At 41.6% G+C, this 24,893-nt stretch overlaps 1 protein-coding gene across 3 annotated transcripts in view; it reads left to right on the top strand.

Moving 5' to 3' along the window:
* The first annotated feature begins 552 nt into the window (after window positions 1-552).
* wnk4a (WNK lysine deficient protein kinase 4a) overlaps window positions 553-24,893 on the top strand; it is a 65,563-nt gene continuing 41,222 nt past the window's right edge. For 2 of the 3 annotated variants that reach the window (XM_049563202.1, XM_049563200.1), the window contains exons 1-3: window positions 553-699; window positions 933-1,601; window positions 21,022-21,066. In XM_049563202.1, coding sequence (XP_049419159.1) covers window positions 966-1,601; window positions 21,022-21,066 — 681 coding nt within the window. In that variant the 5' untranslated portion in view covers window positions 553-699; window positions 933-965. The remainder of the gene's footprint in view (window positions 700-932; window positions 1,602-21,021; window positions 21,067-24,893) is intronic. The other variant, XM_049563201.1, reaches the window with a different exon arrangement.

The following is a 24,893-nucleotide window of genomic DNA, read 5'->3' as shown; positions in this document are numbered from 1 at the left end:
ATTCTACTGATGCCGAATTCATGGGAATACTGTGGACATATGACGCCTATTATCTCTTGTTTCCGGAGTCATGTGTTTTTGCAGACACATAAGAAATTGTTAATATGTCATTTTTTTAAAGGGAGTTTGGCTTAATGTTTTCCAATAGGAGCAGGATGGGAAATAATCTAAAAAAAGAATCTAGTTTTACAAGTAGTGACCCTGCAAGAAATCTTATACTGTGCGAGTAAAACTCACACTGCATGTAAGAGGGTAAAGTAGTGTATGGTGGGCATTGTGCAACCCACAACGCGACCCTAAATTTAGATTTTGAAGGTAGTCCACACATCTTTTTGGATACCAGTGACGCATACAATAAAAGGTAAAATAGCCTAATGAAATGTTGAGGTTTTAGACAGCAGTAGTTTGCAAACACTGCTGAAATCCTCCTGTAATTACTCCCTCTGGATAGTCTTATTAGCGCGTCAAGGCTTCGAGGGGCGGAGTTGGGAGCGCGCACTTGGAGCGCACAGGACGCTCAGCCCTCCGGAGCTCTGTTGATATAGTCAGCGCCGTCCTTTCACTGGAGGTTATGGCTGAGGACTTTGTAAAGAGAGGAGAAGAAGACAACTGGGATTATTTTATTGGAGCTATGCTTTAATCTGCTTTTAAGTGCGCGATGCGTTTATGTGAATAGTTTTTACGCAGCGGCTGTGATGAGTGAGTATTTATCCTACTTTTTCTGTTTTTTTTTCCACACTTAGAATATATACTTTACAAGGCTGACTGTAGCTACAGGTAGCGGCCTGTTTATTTATCATGATTAATCCTGACTTGTTAGTTATATGAACAGACTTGTTATTTTATGGTTTAACGCCACTGACATCATGGAAAAGCAACTCGGAACTTAATGTAACGGTGCTCTATTTTCTTGATGCCATCTCCACATTCAGGCTCTGAATCAAGAAGACGCTGAACCTGCTACAATGTCACACGCACAGGTTGAGATACCAGGACGCGGTTTCCCAGGCCTCTCTGTGAATATGACCGACGACTGCTTATCCCGGGTCCCATCCGTGCTGAGGACGCACGGCTTGGGCGCACGGAGAAACTCTTACGGGCTGCAAAAAATCAGCATGGACATTGATTCGCCTCTGTACAGCGGCGCCCTCTCCAAAGCCTTGTCCTGGTCGGCTGAGAATATCCTGACACTGTCCGAGTCCAGAGCAGAGGATGAAAAAACCGACGAGTCTCCGCCGTCGCCGTCCCCTGTCTCCAGCCCGGGCACCAGCTCCAACACACCCCCCAGCAGCCAGGAGCCCGACGCCCGGTCTCTCACCGGGAACTGGGATCCCGTCCCGAGATCCAGCGCTCAGGAAGCCAGCTCGGAGTCTGAGAATGAACTTCAGAACAATAAGCAGCACAAAACCTTGTCTCGCATCACGTTTGATACCCAGTGGGAGCAGGAAGAGAAAGAGGACGTGGAGACCAAAGCGGTGGCAACCTCACCTGATGGAAGATACCTCAAATTCAACATAGAGATTGGAAGGGGGTCTTTCAAGACGGTCTATAAAGGACTGGACACAGAGACAACAGTGGAGGTGGCGTGGTGCGAGCTACAGGTAAGATGGCTTCTTTCATATTTCACTGTAGAACAAAACTTTAAAGGGACAGTTCACCCCAAAATCAAGAATATAGATTCTCCCTCTAACCTGTAGTGCAGTCACCAGTCTAGATTGTTTTGGGGTGAGTTGCCGAGTATTGGAGATATCAGCCATAGAGATGTCTACCTTCTCTTTAATATAAGGGAACTAGATGGCGCTCAGCTTGTGGAGCTCAACACGCCAAAAAAATACAGTTAAAAAACTCAACATCAATGTCTCTTTCCAGAAATCATGACCTGGCCACTCAAGATAATCCACAGACCTTGTTGAGAGCAGTTTCATGTAGGAACTATTTTCTTTCTACTGACCTACACCTGCCAAGCAAGGAAGCATCTGCTGCTAGCTCACCTAGCATCCCTGAGCTAGTTAACGTTACAGCTCAGCTCAGAAAGACACCATTAATGCTTACAGTACGTTCCATTTGCTCTCGGAACTCAGGAATCCTGACTTCACTGTCGGAAATTTCAACTGGAGCACCCCCTGAAGTTAGATTACCAGTATTGCCAGTTTTCTTTCTACTGAACTACACCCACCAACCGTATCACTGTGCAGAAACAAGTGTGCATCTACTCATGAATGAGAGGCTCGTGCTTGTGCTCCACTGATAGCAAGACAAAATGCTGCATTACATTCACCCAGGAAGTCAGAGGTGGAAGCTGGGAATGATGTAAACCAGAATTTGTGGGGGGGGGTCCAGTTGAAATTTCCGACTGAGAAGTCAGGTTTAGTTTGGTAAAAAGAAACTAGATCCCACATGAAACTGCTCACAACAAGGTCTGTGGATTATCTTGAGTAACCGAGTCATGATTTCTGGAAAGAGACATTGCTGTTGTGTCTTTCAAATGTATTTTTTTTTTTTTGCACTTTGAGCACCACAAGCTGAGTGCCATCTAGTTCCATTATACTGGAGAGAAGGCAGACATCTCTACGGCCGATATCTCAAACTCTCAGCCACTCACAGCAAAACAATCTTGACTGATAAATAGCACTACAGGTAAGAGGAAGAATATGTGTTTTTGATCTTGGGGTGAACTGCCCCTTTAAGTTGCCAGTTTGGGTGGAAAAGCTTGCATTCAGGAACTCATCAGCAAAGATTTAATGTACTTTAAAAGTGCATTTTCTGTCATTTAAGCAGCTGGACGGTTGCTGATAAAAGCAATGATAAGTTTCAAGTCATACTCCAAACCCCATTGTTTTTTAAGCCACAGTTTACACTGGATACACTGCAGTATATCTTCTTTTCTCCCCCCCTAGCAACAAACCTACTTTCCCTACTCTCCTGCTCTACTCAGCTCACTAGAGTTGATGTGAAGCAGCTAATCTACTGATTATTATTCCCTGTTGACCTTGAGTCTGGCTGTGTCAGGCCCTGTTCATGGTAACCCAGGTCATCCTGTCAGCAGTCAGCTCCAACTGAACCACTCTGTCCGGCCCGCCATGATCCCCTCTAATCTCTGTTTTCATTAACAACCGGTGACACCGAGGCGAGCTCTCTGGATGCCTCACGTGCAAAACTAAGAACAACTGAGAAAAGCTCCCATGCTCTACCGTCAGTATTTGTGTGCGATAATAGTTCCAGTAGTGCTTCAAAATGTTTCCATCCTACATCTGAGAGATAACGCCTGGCTCACATGGAGCACGGAAACAAGTGAGACAGCTTCACACACTTTCTGTCTGATGAAAACTTAAAGAGGTGTCGGTCTGGTTTTTTACACCACAGTGTTTGGCAGGCAGCCACCAAACAGCCTGGGTAGCAGCTGCCACTTCTCTTGCTTACATGGTTTGATAGCACAGCAGAGGATTTAAAGATTTAAGATTTAAGTCCACCCTCAACATTTGCTGGTGTGTGTGTGACGTGCATCGGTATCAGTATCTGGCACCCATGTGAGCCCTCGTAGGTGTGAAGTTATGCCCTCTAAACCTCAAATTAAACCCACTGACTTTGGACTACATAGCAGTAATCACTTTTATTGGAACTTTGTTTTAAGACATCGCAGCACATGAACGCACCTTTTCACTGTGTGCAGCGAACGGCACACAAAGGCAGTCTTTGTCTTTGCGTTAAGCTCTGCAGGAGGCACCGGCACACAGACAGTCAGGGATTACACGGGGTGAAGGAGTGCCCTCAAGCTCCAGCACCAGCAGGTTGGGACTCCTGCCTCAAGAGCCCACCTGTCAGTTCACTCAACAGGTGTCAGTTTGGGGAAGCTAGAAAGAGAGGCACAGATGTCCCTGTACCTGCACTGAGACAACTGTTTCACAGCTTCCAGTCAAACTCAAGCAGGGGTCTGTCAGTGTTTGTGCTGTGACTTTTAAAGCCTTTAACTTCTGTGGAGCAAAAACCTCCCCACATTGTGTTGCAGCTCTTTGGCCGGGGGCCGTGTTGGAAACAAGCACGCTATTTCATCTCTTTACTAGAGACATGAGCCCAGTTAAGCTCCCTAATCACTCCTAATAAGCTTAAAGGTGGCCATTGTTGATATGGTTACTGTTGTGATAAGTTAACCTCAAAGACTTGGCTGCATTTCTTGCCTGAAATCACCACCCCGTCCTCCCCGTGTGCCCCCTGATTGCTTAAACGAACACAAAAGCTGGCTGTTGGTGGCTAAACACAATCACCTCTGTAATGTTGATGGAGCAGCAGCCGGAGGTGCGTCATTACAAGTCAGGTAGAAATGCCTTAAGCTGTTTTAACTATGTGTTACAGAGCCTGAGCTGTAATCTGCAGGCAGTTAAGATCAGCTGTTCAGAATATGAACAACTTCTGCTTTACCTGATTCACACTTACACAGATCGTCATTTGAAGTAGTCATCATTTTAACCGAGACACTCAGAAGGTGTCCTCCTGTGTGCAGCATATTGTCGGAGTTGTTACTCAGAATGCAGGTCCATCTGGGCGGTGTCCCCAAGAACCTTTTTGTGCCTGCACACAAAAACTAAACAATGCATTTAAGTTTTTCCATGACATACTACACCAAAGCTCAGCCAGGACGGTGTAAAATACAAAACAGGGCTCATGTCACTGCTCATAAACTCTACCAACTAATATTAAGACTATAATAAGATTATAATACAATAGAAAAGTAAGCACTCATTGGAATTAGAGCTCATTTAAGCTGATGTTAGCAATGTTTGGACAGGTCCTCCTTGGGCAAACTTACATGAAGGAAATAAAATATATGCAACACGAATATATAAACCTTTCCAAGGCTGCAACTAATGATTATTTTAAATGTTAATTAATCTGTTGAGTATTTTCTCAATTAATTGATGAGTTGTTTGGTTTATAAAATGTCAAGTACTGTTTCCTAAAGCCCAAGATGACACCTTCAAATGTTTTGTTTTGTCCACAACCCAAAGATATTCAGTTTATTATCAGAGAGGATTAAAGAAACAAGAAAATATTCACGTTTTAGAGGCTGGAATCAGCCAATTTTAACTTTGTTTTTCTCAGATATTTATTTAAATCTTTATCAAATACAGTTGCAGTGATATACTGGTCTTAGTGTATACCGTGGTTTGAAAATTGACAGTTATACTGTGTGCATTTGCTCATCTACGCTATTAAAAAAATGCAACTGGACTGAAATTCTCACTTTTATTCTTTATTTATTTATTTTTTACACATACTTCCAGTTTAAAAAAGGGTTTCAAGGTTCAGTTATAGTAATAAAAAGTTTGTTTAACTGCTGTTTTCGTTGCGTTAAGGGTCATTGTAACTGATAATAATAACTCTGTTATAGAGTGCCGAAATCACGCCCCTTCCGGTGAAGCTCATGGGAACTTAGATCGGAAAAAATATGAATGGCAGTGAATGAGGGGAGAAATATTATCTTTTGGTCCCGTTTGAGTTGCGACATGAAATCCAAATATGTCGTTAATGAATTTAAAACATACATTTTAAGGTCACGAAAGTCATACTTTGTGGTAAAACTGTTGAGATATAAGCTTTTGAAAAAAAACTTAATTAGAAAAACTACACAGGAGGCGGTCCCGTATGTGACGTCATAGCTTTCGCTCGCTTCCTGCAGCTTGGAGTGACTGCAGCCTGGCACAAAACGCACAGACATCTTCAATCATAAATCCATTAATCATGAAACAGTGGAATTTCAGCAGGGAGGCCAAGCTGCAGGAAGTGAGCGAAAGCTATGACGTCACATACACGACCTCCTCCTGTGTACTCTTGAGTCTTTCTAATTAAAAAGCTTATATCTCAACAGTTTCACCACAAAGTATGACTTTCTTGAGCTTAAAATTTATGTTTTAAATTCATTAACAACATAATATGTTGTTTAAATTTAAATTTATATTTAAAATATAAATTTTAAGCTTTTAAATATTATTTAGATTTCATGTCGCAACTCAAACGGGAACAAAAGATAATATTGCTCTCCCCATTCACTGCCATTCATATTTTTTCCGATTCCATGAGCTCTACCAGAAGAGGCGTGACTTCGGCACTCTATATCGTGATATCACGACATTGTGATATTTTCTGAGACAGTTGTTGTACTGTGAAAATCTCAAACCGTTGCAAAGCTATAATTAAATTTGTTTGCAAGTTTGCAATTAATTCAAAGGTGACAACTTATTGATTAATCATTGCAGCTCTGTGATATACACTTTCACAGTGCAGATACTTTTCTGTGATATTTTTATTTATTTTTTCCTACTAACTTTTTGTGGATGTTTGCATGTATTTAGATTGCTTCCAACACATGCACATATTGTCTAACTGCTAAACTGATATGTCGGCATGGACAATATCACTAGGAAGGATTGTAGTGAGATACCGGTATTGAAATAAAATGGGATATTGATATCATGGTAATAATACAGTATGATAGCATCGTGTAAATAATCAAGAACCTCTTAAATCATTATTGTTTATTCCCATTCTCGCTTTGTCTCCCTCCCCCACTGCCATCTGGTTGCGTTTTCACCGTCCATTAAGTGCAATTGCTCTTTTTGTCCGATTTTGTAAAGATACGATGACAGACTCTCTCCACCTGCCTACACTTGTATTTTGAGTTTGATCCACATTTATCAGATTTATCTTAAGAGCTGATTCCGCTTTTGGTCTCCGCACCTTTTACATTTTTAGATATCCGATAATGTCAACCATGTGACACAGCCCAAATGTGAAGCACTTGTATTTCACAATGTGCTGCAGCCTTTACTTTATGTGTAAAACTTGTATCTATAATATTATATTTATTGCATTCTCTATTGCCTTAGTGAAGTCAGTGATGGAATAGATGTATTAGTAACAACAGAGCTTTAAAGACATGTTGCTATAAGTTAAGGGCTGTTCCTAAAGAAAGCAAAAACCCTTCCCAGGTGGCAGCTACCTAGCAACCCTTCCCCCACAGGCTCCCAGGTGACACAGGTGCCATATAGGCAACATAAACTGGGCTCTGACGGAAATGTAGAGGTGATAAAAAATGGATGAGCCATTACATTGTCTCCACCTTCTTCCATTCAGTCCACACTGGGACACAAAGAGTTTCCAACGCACTGTATGTGCTACTGTATGTCATTGTTATTGCTGCTTACACAGAAGTGCCACAGATATGAAATGCTGAATCATGAAGCACGACGAACCCTGAATGTAACACCACAGTGAGCGCCTTAGTAACTGACAGGAGCGAGTGCACTGTAGCGTAAATCCTTTTTGGTGAGCTCCATTTAAAGGGCATTGGTTGCACAATACCTGATCTTATTCAAGGGCAGTTTCCTTCAGCCTGCCCTGCAGCACACACTCTTGACACTTTTATGCTCGCATGTTTTTAAACCCATTCTTTAATCATGCTCTATTTAAACAGCCACACCATGCTCTACTTCACCACCGCCCACCTGTGTTTTCAGCGCTATCAGTGTTTATGAGGGCCGTGTGGTGCTGCTGCAAGATCGGCTTGAGTGCATTTGAAAAAACTGCAGCACCTACAAGCAATTAGCCAATTCTTTGGATGTGTAAACACAGACTGAGAGACAGTTTTCTGCTGATTATGTCAAATCAAGTTGTAAAGGTTGGTGAGCTCCTTATGTGGTTTACAGACGTCACAAACTTTTTTTTTAGTTAACGAGAACCCTTTTTTTGTGATAAACGTTTCCTGCAACACATAAAACCCTCTAGTGATATTGTGCCTATGTGGGCTAGACGTATGTTCTGGCCCAAAAAATCAGGCCTGACCCGACATGAACCTGCACAGTTTATGTCCATGCCTGACCCAAACCACTGCAGCATAGTTTGGGGATGAGTCTGATTTAAAAACCTGAATTTCCACAGTAATTTTATTTCATATGAAGTTTTTAGATTGTATTTCATAAAGATATATTTCTGGTGTGGCACCCAAAATGTCAGACTTTGGTTTCTTTAGTAAATTCAAAAATCATTTTGTAGACAGATATTTTATTTCTCAAAGTAAAGATGAAAAGAAAAGGACTGATTTTATTGTCGGTATCAAAATTGTATCAGCTGTAATATGTGTAAAAATGTCATCATTTAGTTTCAGCTCTTTATTAGTGCTTCAATGACTAAGGCACAGCAATTTAATTATTTCTAAATATTGTTGCTCATTTTTCCAGCAAAAGAAGCCAAACATTTACTGGTTCCACCTTCTCAAATTTAAAGAATTGGTTCATTTCCTTGTTTTATAGCTATTGTAATATAAGCTTGTGGTTAAGAAAATTAGGGCCTCAAAAATGTTTTTGATGATGCATAACTTGCATAACAATCTACATTTCCTTTTTCCCTCAGAACATTACACATTATATTCAGAATTTACCTAAACATATAAAGAAAACTCCTTCGACATCCGCTCCAATGTCTTAACCCATTGGTTGGAAAAAGCAAAATTTAAGTAGAAAAAAATAAAAAAATAAAAAAGGAATGCAAAATAATAATAATAATTTTTAATCCTGATTTACTTTACATGTCTTGAAATTATAATAGTGGCCTTTCAGTTACTTCATTTCAAGTCTCTCAAATGTGAGTATTTGCTGTGTTGTTGTGCATCATAGTTGATTATCTTTGGGTTTTAAAAGGTTTAGTTGGACGAACAAGCATTTTGAAGATGTCACCTCGGGCTCTGGGAAGTTATGACCGGCATTTTTCACTGTTTACTAACATTTTACAGACTAAACAATTCATTGAGTCAAAGAAAAATGGCTATATTACTCAATAAGAAAGGAATTTTTAGTTGTAGCTCGACTCTGTTTGTTTAAAAGTCTCAGAGAAACGGAGTTACCTAAGGACAGAAGGAAGGAGGAGGAGGTGTGATGATGGTGGAAGATTTACATCACCCCTGCTGTAGTAAGAGTTGGAACCATTACCTGAGTGAAAATGGGCTCACTGGGCAGAAAGAGCTGGAAGCTGCACTGTTTACATTTTAGCTCACAGGATTAAAGCTCATATAAAAGCACCGGATTAAATTAAAGCTGTAAAACCTCATTAACGCCGTGATTCTCTGGTCCGCACAGTTTGAATTCTTAAACAACGAAGCATAAATCTATTTCTCTGTTGCCTCCATCCTCATGCTCGCCCGGCCTTACACAAGCCTGGCTGTGTAACCTTTATCTGAATGTGGCTAGTGTTCAGTGACATAACACACGCTGTGGGCTTCCTATCAGTTCTAGTGTGGCCAACATCAACAGTGCCTTTCCTCGCAGGGCCCACGGTGCAGCGAGATCCAGCTTATCAGGGCCTGCCAATGTTCTCCGAGGAGAGGGTGAAGGAGGCCCACAATGATAGCCTACATTTACACATGGCAGCACGTCACTTTGACGTGAGGCGTTTTTGTTTGTTTGCTTTTGCTCTGTGCAGTCCTGAGGGGAAGGCTGCACTGTGTCACCTATAAAACACGAAATGTACTAAATGTGCGCTCATTTGGTGATTGGCTTGCGAGATACAGCTTGTCTGTATCATACAGTGTGCGCTCAGTGCTGAAGCCAGATAACAGTGTCTCATTGGCTGCTGTTGATAGTATGTTAGTGTCTTATTTAGGGTGGATACTGTAAGAAACTGTGCTCAGGGGCCTAAGGGCTGTTTGGTGTGTTTGTAAGTTTCTGTTCAGAGCTAAACTGCTTGAACGTGTGAAGGTGAGCGTGGACGTGTTTTCCTATATGTCTTAGCCATGTGAGCGACAAGTGACTGCACCCAGCCTCTCACCTTATCCATGCTGGAGGGGGCCCTGCTCAGTGACCCGAAACAGGATAAGAGGGTTAAGAAAATAGATGTGTGAATGGTACAAACTTGTCCAAGGAGAAGGGAACAGTTTTTGAAATAAGTCCAGCTGGCAGCGGCGAAACAAGCTAAAATGCATCTACCTGGAACAGGTGTATCTTTTGCCACAAACAGGCTCAGACTGTTATTATGAGTATCTTATATTACCAAACATTACCGCGACAACCTTCCACTTGCGACGGTCTGTTTTGTGTCTAAGTCTCACCAACGAGAAGTCTCGTTCTGAAATCTTGTGGGGCCTGACTTGTTGCAGGAAAAAAAAAGTGTAAACGGCGGTGAGAGTCGGAGAGATGAGAGCCAATAATAGTTCAATTTATTTGAGTAAAGGAGAATAAATTATGCTTTCTGTGCTCCAACACAAACAGACCAAACAAGCAAAAGGTTGGGAAAAACATTTCATTCCTCTCTAGGGTCCTTTCTGTAATGCTGTCAGGCACTTGAAATTACAATCTGAGCCTGTCAGTGGCAAAAACATGCACTGTTAGGGCCGTTTCATAGTCGACGCACGCAATGCGAGCAAGCGACGTGAGCAATGCACTTCCTTTCATAGTCAACACATTGATCGCAAGCGATGTGGGCGACACTTGAAATGCAGTACATCGCTTGCGCAATAGGGGGTAGCAGAGTACACCGGTACATTACGGCTAGCTAGTACTGCTTTTTTATTAGAGTGCAGGGCACAAGAACTGTCATATAAATGGGCGTGTGCCCGTACAAGTTCGCAAAGTTTTTCCTCCTCACCCGCCGTATTTCATCCCTGCTTCTTCTGTGAAGAACAAAAAGTGGTTAATTTCAAGTACGTTGCTTGCATTATCACCCCCGCTGGCAATGTATGGTATTACACGCGTCGCTGCGTCGTGTATCAAAAACATTTTGAGACACAAGCGTGCATCATGGAGGCCAATGCGTCTAGATGCGTCCCAGTGCGTTCGCGTCTGCGTGCCTTTGTGTCGACTATGAAATGGCCCTTAGTCAGCGTAAATTGATGAGGCACACCTGCCCGGAGTGGCTACACTGCAGCCTTTTTCACTGCTGCCATCTGCAGTGATCTTGCTCAATACTGATTAAATTCCAAAAACTGTTGTCTCCATTAGTCACTTAAACACAAAAACATGGGAGACCAAGTTGAAAATTAACGGAGTTCCCAAAGACTTAAGGAATCAGTGCTGCTGTAGCCATGCACTTGCACCTTGCCTTGTTTATATAGTTTCAAACGACATGTCCAGCGCAACATTTTTTTCAATTTTGGTGATTTATTATACATACTATGTACTCCTTTGCACCATATCACTGCCATGAATGGAGAAACCCCCTCTTTCTTTTGAAGCCATATGTGCATTTCGCAGACTTTTTTTCTGAGTACCAGTAAAGCCTGATTTATGGTAGAGCACTTGACACTTTAAATGAGTGTTGCTCACAAGAAATGACGTATTTTCGACCGCAAAGGCGAAGCTCAACACCTTCCTTTGATGTCATGCACCTGCAGAAGTTTGTTATGTTATGGACCCAGTCATAATTTGTCAGGCAAAGTGATTGGGTAGATTTATTGCGGCATATATTCACCTTGTAGCTCCTTTGTTTGGTTCACTGAATGCACTGACCACTTCTTTTTCTTGCGCTCCTGTTGTCATCTCAGTAAAAGCCCATTTTCAGCCTTTGAATCAACATGCCTTGCATAAACCTTTACTGGCCACCAGTTACGTTGGCATGTTTTTCCATTATAAGTCGTGTCAGTCGTTTTTTTACTTTATTATATTGTACTTAACTGTAATAGTCTGCAATGTCTGTCCATATAAGATTGGATTTAATCTTTGTAAAAGGCAGAACCTGACAATGTCTTTAAGTATTAAAAGTATTCAGATGTAGGCTACATTTTATTTGTATTAATAATTATTATTCCATTCAATAGCTTCTGTAATTTAGACAGCTAAACATGATATTTACTGTAGATAAGCCGCTATTCAGCCAGACCGGCTGCGAGACACACTGTACAAACACAGTAATCTGACTTTCTGTTTGTTTTTCTATTATGTTTAAGGCCTTAACAAACATCCAGAGTATGCTGTGAAGTCATAGCGGAGAACATGTAGAGAGATACTGACTGAAAATGATCATAAGCCTCATCTGTTGCCCATCATTTTATTTTCATCTGTCAGCGGTACAAAGGCTCTCAACTTGTACCTCTGCCAGCCACAGACTGGGAACCCTAAGTGGAAAAAACAGATTATAAACTGGTTCTCCATGTGCCAGATGTAATGACTGAGCTATTGTACTTTTACGTACACGAGTGTGCTGCTGGCAAAGCCTCTGTCTCTCCTGAGTCGTTGCTTTTATTTGGATCCATCTGTACTGTAGATCGATTCTTCATGTGAGAGATTTCAGCCAGTGTTCCAGGGTTGTTTAAAGTTTTCCAGCTTCCAGTAATAGTATTCTGGTGACCCATTTATTATACAATCGCTGGCTCTGCTTCATGTGGAAAGCTTGTTTCTTGACACTAGGCTCATCCATTCAGGATAACATCAATATCCATCCCTCTAGAAGAATCCTTTGTGTTTCATGTTGACTCTGTCTTTCAGTGGAGCACAAATACAATATACTGCATCTGTAACATATCGGATATGTATCTGGATGCTCTCCGCTACATGGACTTGCCCTTAACTCTCAGATAACGCTCTGCCTATCAGTGCAGGTGAAATCTACTCCTGATAAAGATGATTCCTAACACATTTAAAGGGATATTTTGGATATATTTTTTAAGTGGGGTTGTATGAGGTATTCGTCCATAGTCAGTGTGTAGTAGATGCAGAGAAGCTAAGCAATGTACTGCTGTGGATGGGGGTTCTATATTAAGAGTATTTTCACTGTTTTACCTTTCCATCAGACGGCCTGGTTTGACGGGAAAGTCATTAACAGCCTTATTTCCCCAACTATGCTCTAAAGCCACCAGACTCCATTGACAAAAGCAGCAATTTTAGCTCGCTGGATGCAGTGGCTGCTGGTCTACCACTGACTCGATCAGTTAGTTAGTCTGTGTTATTCTATGACTTGGGTGAAACCGAACTAAAACCTTAAAACACCAAAGTCACACAATTAGACAAACTAACAAAACTATTTGAGGCAGCAGTAGACCTGAACCTGATGAACAGAGCCTGGGTTTGTTGAAGGTGGCAGTGTTGGTTGGGCTGAGAAAGCCTGTGAGTTTATCTTCTCTATCTCCTTTAACTTTAGCATATATTGGAGTTATGATATGTAGCATGTGAAACAGGGTATGGTGAATGTGCTAGGAAAGGTAGTATCGGCACAGTCGCTACCTGGAGCTCGCATGAACAGAGCCTGGGTTTGTTGAAGGTGGCAGTGCTGTTTGGGCTGAGAAAGCCATGTGTAAGTAAGGTAAAGGAGGTTGTTGGGTTGGTGCGGGGAGCAGTGAGAACTGGCATTAGGGGAGTGTCTCTGGGACGCCACAGATCACTGTCTAGCCTCCCGGAGGTGTCGTGGGACCAACTAGATGAAACACCTGATAACCCCAAAGACATGTTAGTTATCACTGCTCATTGGTCTGTAAAGTTAAGCCTTGCCATAATAGTTTATCAGGTTATTCACTGAGCGCTGATCCTTTATCTAGAGCACAAATTTCTTGTGTTTATTTGAATCACTTAGCTTTCATGTCGGTACTCCTGCCTGCCTCTCCAAACTGGGGGCGTGCTAACTGACGTCTACTGCGTGTAACACACTGACTATGGATAAGTACCTCATACAACCCCACTTCAAAAGATCCAAACTATCCCTTCAAAGGAATATTTCACTTGCAAAATGACCATTTGTGTATCAGTTACTCACCATGTGTTCCCTTGAATGTGTGAGGAGTACTTCTTGCTTCATTTCACGTCATATTCTGATTGGTGAGTTTGTAGGAATTGGTTGTAGCAGCCGTCACAGAGAGACACTCTGTCCTTAGATAAAAAGATATTGTCCGATTTTCTGGTGCCGATTCTCAAAATTGGACAATAATGGACTTGCCTCAGGATCACAGGGTTTTGACGTGTTCATCATAATTTCCATTTCAAAGATGTAGAACAGAGAAAAACAGCAAATCCTGTTTGATAAATGACTTATATGATGATTATAATCAAAATTATGTGGTTTAATTTACTGTTGATTGATTTATCTAGTAATCGACGGCCACCATGTTTCTCTCATGTTTGTCAACTTTTCCATGTTCACAGTCCAATATCATTTAGTGTATAGGGGAAAAAAATCAGTCGTACACATTGGAAAAACCTCAGTGTTTTTCTCATTGACAGTGTTTGACTGTGCAGCCGTTCCTTTAGAGGAAAACATGTGGTCACCCTGCAGTTTGGGCCCTGGAGAGGCCCCGAGTCCTGCTTCCTAAATAAATCAAAGACCTCAAGTTTTAATAGCTGTTGGGGCTCTGAGGCCATAGCTGGTAAGGGAAAAGACTGCTCCTTGGGGTCACCTCTGGTCATTTCTGAACTGACCATGTGTGTCGGAGTGTGCAGGACGGAGGTGTCGGGGGTGTAAATGTGCTCCAAGCTGCCATGTGAGTCCTGCGATGAATTGGCCATTGGTGTACAGTAATGGCTCTACCTGTTTGGGGCCCGGCACGTTGCAGTGCCCATCAACAAACACTGCAATGTGTTTTCTCAGTCAACAGAAAGCATGAATTTGTGTTTCCTTGAACTGTGCTGCCATAGTTCACATTTATATTTAACCTCAAACTCACATTCATGCTCTCAAAATATCCGTCATTTTGTGTCTTTATCGGACAGAGCTGAGCAGCCACTTGAGGATTCATAAATCTTTCATCTTGTTGCCTTCCTGTGACAAGGCCACTGCTTGCATACCATCACTTCGTAAACTGTATCCGGTGCTGGTTGCCAGTGGCACTTGATAGCACATCCTTGTTTGTCAGTGTAACACTATGCCGCTGCACCCCTCCTGCAGCCAGAGTGGAGTACAAATAACCTAGTTACCAAACGTACAGTTTCAACATGTTTCCCGTATGCCAGACATCTCCACAAAGCAAATCTTTTCTTGATTATGACGCGAATAAAAGAATGTTGCTATTCTCTGAAGGTATTTGGAATTTCAAGTGATATTCAAGGACTTTTGTCAGCTTTATAAAAAACAATATTAAAAAGAAAAAACTGCCCAGAGATGAAAGCACCTTCTCTGTTTACCGGCTTTTGCAAAGCTCAGGGTCATAACCACCTCAAAAGGTTTTGCTCTAATGCTCTTCTGGTCACATCTAAGTCAAATTGTATTTCCCAGCAAAGCTTAGTGTATATTGTCCAGTTTGGAGTGCCAGATGTGTGGAGCTTTCTGCGTCAGGACAGATCAAACGGTGACAGCTTTGTTGTCATCCGTGGAAAAATATACTTGATTTTCTACACCAGTGGCTCCCAAAGTGGGGGTCAGGATCAAGGGGCAACCTCTGAGCCAATGAAGTGCCAAAAACTGCAGATCCCTGAATGGCTTCTTCCACCTGGCTCTAGGAGCAAGTCACTGTCCATAGACACCTAATTTAAAATGTCCAATTTATAGCAGAAGTCCCTAAAGTTACGTATATTTAAGGGTCGGGGTGTTTAAATGAGACATTGCTATGGTGTCTTTCAAATGCATTTTTTGAGCACAAGTCGAGTGCCATCTAGTTCCATTATATTAGAGAGAAGGCAGACATACAGCCGATATTGCCAACACTCAGCAGCTCACACCAAAACAACAATGAAAAGCACTACAGGTGACGGGAAGAAATGTTTTTGATTTTGGGGTGAACTGTCCCTTTGAATCAGTACCCACATTTTTTCTACACAAATGTTTTTTATTTATCTTTCAGTCTTTCTCCGTCATTCTTGAGAAGTCATGTATAGTAAAACTTCTGCAGGCCTGTAGAAAATTATCGAAATTAAACAACATGGAAAACAAGTGTGGGAACCTCTCTAGAGCTTCTGTATTTTCCCTCTCCTGTTTGGCAGGACCCACCTATGTGACACCCAAATGGTTCTTAAATGAACCATAAAAACAAGTGTGTGCAAATACTGTAACTGGCGCCAGGAGATCTAAGGAATCCACCCAGGAGGGATATACCTTCAAAACCTGTCAGTTTTTTCTTGTCGTGAACTTGTTGAGGCCTGTAGTCAGTGGTAACGGATGGTAATTATCATAAACATTTTAAAACGATTAGCCCTGAGGTCATTCTTGTAATCAGATTGGGAGTTTGATGGATCAATCTACTAACGTAAATGATTGGATGAAATCTGTGTACTAATAAAGGTGATTGTGAAGTGGTGGGAACATTACAGTATTTTATGTTTTGTGTTCCGATCATAAAAAATGGTTCACATACTTAAGATCATTTTTGCAGGATCAGTAACTTAACAAAAAGTCAAATAATTATTTTCAGTTAATGTGACATCAAAAAGTACAAAATCCACAAAGAATGACGTGAATTCATGCGCAATAAAATATTTAGTCAAATATTTATGATGTCAGTAAATGATCAGAAGGGTTGTAAAGAAGCATGCATGCAGATTATTGTCTGTGGCAGCCACAGTTGCCCACTTGACTCAGTTTAATCAGGTTTAAGAGCCCACAGGTTCGTCTCAGCCCTTTATAGCTGCAGAGGACATAACTGTGACGGAGCATGACTGGCTGTTATGTCCGCTATGTAACGAACACACAATTTTCAATAATGGCACTCGGTGTGTAGGATGAGGAAACGCTGAATATATCTTGTTTATGTGTGGAAGAATCTCATGTGACACATTGTTTATTGAATTCTCACACACGGGGTGTCTGCAGGCACTTGAAGGGGACCTACTATGCTGTATCATACTTTTGTCATATATGTAGTGTTACGGTGAAGGATGGTCGTATTAGACATAGTCAAAGTTTCCCACGAGTAAAATCCTCAGGCTTCAGACTGCTCTGAGTACCTTGTTTCTACACTGGTTACAGTATGACATCATGGTGTGCTGGGTATGGTCATCTGCTCCAGGCACTCTACTGAAAGTGGTTCCTTTACATAGCCTACACTGCTAGGCCGTCATTCTCCGGATACAAGTGCACCGCTAACGTACATGTAGCTACTGCTAACGTGAGGGAAACATGGAGTCTTGGTTGCTAATGTTTTCAAAATCTCCTTGATTTTGGATCACACACCTGCTGGAACATTTCTGGTTGTGTTTAGAAGCTTTTATTGGTGATTTTTCACAGTAGAAACTGCCGCTATTCTCCAGTGCAGTCATTCTCCGCATGCATGAGAAACATGTAACCTTAGTTGCCGATGTGGGTAATTTCTCTGCGATTTTGGATCATAATTCTGCTAGAACCCGTTGTGTTTAGATTTTTAATGGTGCCGTAAACGCTGACCATTCAGAGCAGACTGGGCTTTTTCAGATGGGGGGTCTTCTCAGAAAGAGGGTTAATGCTAAGGTCGCAGCAATATACTGGTTATCATACCGTAAGCATTTTCTTATCTACGATATCGGAAAAAAAATGCAACTGGACAGCCAATCTCTAGGGGAGACTTTTTACACATAATTTCATTAACAAAATGGTGTCACATTTCAGTATAGTAAAAGAAATGTTTGTTCAACCAAAAATAACCCTTCCATTTTTATTGCTTTAAAGGTCATTCTGACTGATGATAATATAAATTCTGTGATAACGTGAAACTATCATATTTTCTGAAGTACTTTTGACCATTAAAGCATGTAAACCAGTTCTAGAAGAAACCTTAAATACAAGTATGAACCTGAAAATGAGCATATTTATAAGATCTCTTCTTCGCCCTGGTCAAGACAGTGGCACAATCAGTTCCAACAGTACAAATATAAACTGTGTCACATATTACAACACATACAATACTTTAAGCAACACAAGGGACAGCTGTAAGAGAAAATGGGTATACAGGCAAAACCAGTGATGTTTTATGAATATTAGGCCTTTAGGGTCATTAAAAGAAGCATGGTGTTATTTAGTAAATCATACGCCCCAGCTGTAATCAGCTGACAGCCAGCTGATTGAATCATTGTTCCCAATCAGTCACACACCAATCACAGCTCATTTTCACAACAAGGTGGTCCATTTATGATTTCCTATTTACCGATCCCCACTACACTACAGTAGAAGAAGTTTCTAACAGACACATTTTAGTGCCTTGAACTGCTGATTTCTTGCTGCCCTGATAAAAATATTGACGCCACATTTAAACTTTGATCATTACAGAAAATACTGTATGTCATCATATTTGTGTCTGATTGCACAACCATCGGACGACCCATAACTAAGCTGCTCTGCTTTATTCTTTGAGGACGGAACTCATACAGACTGTATCTTCCAGGCATCTTGTGATCTCTCCGTGGTTCGCTGGGTTTGTTGAAGAGGACAAAGTGTTTGTTCCATTCACACTCTTCCTCTTCAAACACTATTAAACTGAAAGAAACACCCGTATACTCTCCCCTCCGGCATTTCAAGCTTCCTTCCCTTGCAGGGTTATTTGATCAGATTGGAGCAAGAATGTCTTCCCATCTGTGTTTTACTTTGACCTGAGGTCAGCTGGAAAGTGTTGCAGGTCAAGCTGGTCTTCAGACTGCATACACACCATTCAAAATTAAGTGTTAAAGTTACAAAGGAGCCATTGTATATAACTATGTGATGAATTACAGTGTGTGATCAGGCTGGGTAATTCCCTATGTGTGCTGACATTTCAGCCATTGTTGTTTACACTTAAAGCATGTAATGGACACCAACAGGCAACTGTAAGTCTTTGTCATTTTCATTATCACAAGCTGCCATGTCAAAGTCACAACAAAAGACAATGACACGGTGCTTATAGATAAAAAGGAATGAGATGCTTCAGGCTAATAGCGTGCAAGGAAAAGTTACTAGTTACTGTAATTGCGCAATATGAATCTCAACTTGAAAGGGAAGAGGATTTTTTAAGAAGAGAGCTCTCTAAGGACCGTAGTATAAGTGCAGAGCAGTTTATAGAATACTGTTAACTGAGGTCTTAGTGAGTCACTAAAAGCAAACACCAGACAGGTTAAGAGCTGTTAAGAATAACAAAGTAAACACGCTAATGACACAAGATCTCCTGGCTTTGAAACAAATCAATCCTAGTCTCTCAAACAAGGTGATGCAATACTTTCTGAGACAGCTCACACTGTATAGCTCAGAGGACAACCTTGTACTTGAGTAAATATGTTAGAGTCAGACCATTAAATGACTGAGGCCAGAGTGGTGGAGGAACTTACTTAACTTTACTGAAGTAAACGGTGCTAACACTACACTGTAAAACTACTCCCCAACAAGTAAAAGTGCTGCATTGAAAATGTTTGTTAAATTGAAGTAGGAAAGTAGAATCAAGATCACCTTAACCAAGACCAAGTCATGACCAAGACTAGACCAGTGACATTCTGGGACGCTGTGCCAAGTTCTGCCTGTTACAAGCATTGTCTTCTTTCAAAATACATTTCCGTTTCACATACAATGTTTTTTCAAAATTAACGCACTTCATCGGTACACGGTGAATTTTCTTTTTTCCCCTTCAACAACAAACGCAAATGGTTAGCTTTAGGAAAAAAGAACTGGGTTTGGATTTAGAATCTTACAGGACGTGAACACCGCCCTCTCAGGTGAAAGTCGGTGTTTGTTGGACCCATCCATCACCCCTCCTGCCTGCCCTAATCGGACTTTGGCCACCTTAACCTACATCCTTATCCTGCCACGTTTCCCCTTGATGCCGTCGGGCTGGCCACGTATCATGCTGACGTTAAAGGACACCTTTTTCGTTGGTTTCTGACGCCGCAAGTCACTGCCCAAGCACCTTATTTTGACGACTTCAGCGTGAGACCGGGATCCTCTACTGGTCGGCCAGCAACAAATAACAGCAGTACAAATATGCCAAAGTAGTTTGAGGATATTAAGAAACACTGCCACTATTACAATTAGTCCTCCAGAGAACATGGACAAGTTGATTTTTCAACTGTAAAATGTACCGATCACAGGTCTATTTTGGCCATAATTTAAAAATAAATTTTGGTATCCATATCAAGATTGTTTGTTAAAGCGATGTGTTTAAGGTAAAAAAAGAAAACATGTTGATATATTGTTATCGGATTCTTTTTTAACTCCTAAATAGCAATGTCGGCTTCAAAAATCCTCTTTGGGTCAGGCTTTAAAATCTGTTCATATCTAGAAAAAGTATCTAAACCAGATGGAAACAGACGTGCTCGACAGGCCACTTTTTCCACTCCTGAAATACATGAGAGATAGTGTAATCCTGCATCTAGGCCTCCTTTACTCGTGTAGGTAATTAGCCGGGCGCCACAAGTCAGGTCAGGTTGTCAGTGTGAGAGCAGCAGTCAGAGGCTGGTTTGCGTCCTCAATCCTGATGAGATTAATGGCTAACCTCCCTCTGCCCGCTCCATTTACAGAACATGTCAAGTTTTCTTTGGAAAGAGCACAGTGCCACCTCAGTTCTCACCTGCAAACATCTAAATTCAACACTGTACCAGTGTGAGTGCCTACGTGCGTGTTTATACAAACTGTATGTCAGTCAAAATGCGTTTGTCAGTCTCAGAGGCATGAGGTCAGACTGGTTTTTTTTCCCCTCTTTGCCTTTGACCTCAATCCCAGATCTTGGCGAGCTGGTTGTCAGTTACTCTGAAGCCGTGCAGGTTCTGTCCTGCTTGAAGGTCTGTTTGAACTCTGGTCTTTATCTGCAGGGCTCCTCTCTGTCAGCATCTGGAACACAGGAGTTATGGCCTGTTAACAGCACTTTCAGTAATAAGTTAACGACAGGAAGAAGACAGGAGGGCTCACCTTCTAGTCCCTAAAAGGGTTCAAGCAGAAGTCAAGGTAGATGAAAAAGTATGACAGATGAATTTGATTATTTCTGGAATCTCACAAAAAGTTACGACTTGTTCGTTGACGAATTATGGACACATTCTCTGTCTCATTTGGTCCCATACTGTCTGATAACAGCTGCTCTTCTAGGGTTACTACTATTTGCTTTCATCAAATAATCTTTACCTTATTTTTATTGAATGATTTGTTGTTTAGCCTTTAAAATGTCACAAAACAGTAATAACTGGCTATTACAATTTCCAGGAATCCACTTCTCGTCACTGCAGGAATGACAGCTATGCACTCCAGGTCCAGTATGAATCAGCTTTGTGCCATGCTCTATGTTCTGCTTGTTTTTGGAATAAGGCCCAGGAAGGACTCATTTATGCTCAACATTATACACGTATACAAACATGGATGGAGTCTTTTGTCTATACTCTGCATTCAGTTCGTCCGTGTTTGTGCACGTTTTCTGAAAGCGTACAGATACCACCGGAGATCGTGGGGACAGTGTAGCGGTGTTTAAGCAAGATACGAAAGTAGGAGCCATTTTAAAAGATTGCTAATACAGTGAAAAGAATCCACCATTCACATGTCACAATGTATTCAATGGCCTAAAAGATCACAGCCATCTACAACGCTGCCTCTGTTAAAAGGTGCGTTATTACTACCTCCTCCATGGTCGCCATGTGTGCTGTTGGAAATGTTTGACTCTGACCTCTATTGGCTGTATCTATGTATATCTATTTTTGTACGTAAAGGGAGTATAAATGAGCCTTAGGTGTCCACTCCACACAACAAAAACCTGCCCATGCAGAGAATGTCTGAGGGGCTAACATTAACTTCACAGTATTCTAATCCAAATGTGATGCTAATGCTAGCTGTTGTGGCTAACCCCGATCTGTGACTAACATATAACGTTAGCAGCTGCTGGGCAATCTCAAACCGTGAATTGTCCATTATTTGGTTGTTAAGATAGCTGTCACAGTGTTTGTCTTACAATATTGGTTTTAGACGCCAAATTGATAAGACATTCCCCTATTTTGGCAGAAAACTAGCTATGACCTCGAGGTGCAACATCGTTTGGATCAAAGGATTTCATTGGTTCAGTGTTTATTAAAGCTCTTAAAGTTGTTATAGATTTACATACACATTTTTTGGTTGAAAATCTGTGCTTGGTGTGAAGTGGCTTTATTTCTTATCATCAACTAATCCTATGAAAAGATAGACGCCAACAATGAATTGATCCTGCTAACATGTATCGTCTTTGTAGCTCCGTTTTCCTCCTAAAAACTATTAAATACATATAAATGAGGCCCACTGTTGCACCTGGCAACATGCTCCGTCATTACAGCAAACATGGGCACCGTAGTTTGAGTTAATCCCATATACACCGTCTTCTTCCTGCTGTACAGTATAAACACCTACGAGAGCACCAAATGTGTATTAATCCTCAGCGGAAAATAGTCCCCCACAGTTAGGCTGTTTACTCCAGTTTGTACAATGTTTGTTAAAAACAGCGGTGCCCAGTTGCTTTAGGAAATTACTGAGCCTTTTTAAAAACAAAAGAAAAAATGAAACTATGTATTTGTGAATTGTTTTTAAAGGTTGAAGTCTTCAGTAGGAACAAATGTGTGTGGGTGCAAGTGCCACAGACAGATTGGGCAGACTATAAATCTAAATTTGAATCCAATTTTTTTTTTTTTTTATAAAGCAGATTTAAAAACAAAAACAGTTGAACAAAGTCCTGTACAATTTAAAAAAAAAAAAAAAAAGAAAAAAAAAGAAGCTAAAACTATAAAAACAACACAGGAAAACGCAAAGACAATAAAAAATAAAGTACAGAGACAGGCTAACACATGGTTGTTATGGAGTTTTCATGGGATTTGATGCTATATTTAACATAGTTTTGAATGCAGATCTAAGTATTCAAGACATGGAAATGAAAAACTGCATTGAAACCCCAGCATCTAACCCTTAACACATATCCCGCAGGGCTATAAGTAGTATAAGTGAATCCATTTTTTCACTTGCCCTACTTTTCAGTCTGTATTTAGTCAAGATTCCTACAGATACCACAGTCTGTCCACACTGACTGGAAGCTCCTCGAATCCTGGTGAGACTGTCTGTATCTGAGTGTAACGTCAGGACAGTGCAAAGTGTTCAGTCCCGTTTTAAGCCACAGTGTACACCACCTGGTTTGGTGCAAATGTTGGCTGACTTGTCGTGTTCATGTCCTGGTTGTCATAATAGGGGCGCTGACAGGGACTTCTTAATACCGATGGCTCCTCTACCATCAACACTGCTTATGTAACTCCACTTATGTGGCACCAGGCCCAAATATTTCCAACCCCTGCTAAAGCAGACCCCTGACTCAACACACACACCTACCGGCTGCAGCGGCTAAGAATAAAACATCCAGCTGGAAGAGACGACAGTATAAGAGAACTTTTAGCAGACACACACCTCTGAATCTAGAGGAATCTTGCTCGTCTTCTGAAAGCGGAGTTTGTTTTTGTAGCTCCCCCCCTGCATCGCTGTCTCCAGTGTTACACAATGTTTTTTTGGCCTCATTTTCCGAAGAGGGGAGGGGGAAAGAGAGAGGTGGGGGCAGATAGATGCACTCAAATATCCTATGGAAAAGTTAGATAGAAGCCGTGCACAGTTGTCAACAGAGGATTCCTTCTTTGGGAAATGCCGCAGGGCGTCTGACTAAAGATAGATATCATTAAGTCTAATTGAAACTCACTATCGTTATCTGTAATAATGAAAGAAGTAATCATGTCTATTAGACCGATGAATTGGTGGCTGTCATGATGTGAAATCAATCTCAGTCAAACTGAAGCGCTACTGTGTGGTTGGTTTTTGCTTCTGCTGTTAGTCACAGCTTAAGTGCATGTGTTTACTGGGAGGAGGCGTTCTGTTACGCTGAAATTAGCCAGCACCAATAACAATGCAATCACGTAACAGCACTGCAGTGTTAACGCAGCTCACACTTGTGCTTTGTTGTTTCCATCTGTACTTCATTTTCTACTTTTTTTTTGTACTTTTTCGGAGAACAATTCCTCAGTTTTGGTGAACAGGTTTTCGATGAGTCACATGAAACTCTCTCCAGTTTGTTTAACAGCTCACATTTTATGAACAGTGGTGTTGTCAGAGTTGCCACAGCAGGGTTTTCAGTTTCTCCAAGAGCTCGTCCAAAGTTGCCAAAAGTCGTCTTCATTTAGTATTTTGCAATCATGTCATTCAGCATGCCAAAACTCTAGTAGATCCTGTGGTTTTTGGAAGTGTCAGAGACTCCAAGTGGCTCGGCTGCGTGCCACAGCTAATGCATGTCACGCTGACTGTGGGCTGCAAACAGCCGCTGCACAGGCGACTATCCATGGGAGATAGAGCTCGCTACGCGGGGGTCTGGTGTTATCGCGCTTAGATACATAAATATCCAGATGCACATCAACCCATAACCCACTGACTCACTCACCCTGGCTCACGCACAAACTGCACACACACATAATTGTCATGTTGTGTGTGTTTTTTCCGTGAAATCTGTAGAAATCTGTAGCGCTAATAAACCTCAGTGTCTAGTCTGTATTTTTGCTTAAGGGTCCTTAAAACTTAATTGAGTGTATGAAGCACAAATAAGATTAAATTGTAGGCATGCAATTTTCTGGGAAAGGCAAAAAAATAAATAAATAGATAAACGTCAGAATGTAAAAATGCACCCTCCTCCTGCAGCTCTCCCCTCTCTGTCCTGAGCCCCTCCCTCCAGATGACCTAGTGTGTCTCATACATTGATTTACTCAATTTAAATACATTGAAGAGCTGCCCAAAGAGCATTTGCTCAGCCCATCCAAGAATTAACGCAAGAGTTAGCTAGCCACCCGATGGTTTCTCCGCCTCGCTCCCCGCCACTGTGGACTGCATCGCCGGGAGGAGAGCAGGCAGCAGCTCAGGAGACATATCGGCAGCTGACATGGCTCGAATTCAGCCAGCGCAAACCCCCCCAGCGCCGGTTGTCACAGCTGACTGGTGGCCGGCAGCAGCACTGCGTCTAACCTGTGTAACGGCAGAAAGTTTGCTGATCTGGCGGGGAGTTAAGGTTGTCCGCTGACTGGGGGTTTGTCTCTGGAGCTGCT

This window comes from Epinephelus fuscoguttatus, linkage group LG20 (assembly GCF_011397635.1).
Source record: "Epinephelus fuscoguttatus linkage group LG20, E.fuscoguttatus.final_Chr_v1".
Taxonomy (NCBI): Eukaryota; Metazoa; Chordata; class Actinopteri; order Perciformes; family Serranidae; genus Epinephelus; species Epinephelus fuscoguttatus.
The sequence above is the reverse complement of the archived record's forward strand: the minus strand, read 5'-3'. Positions and strand labels throughout refer to the sequence as shown.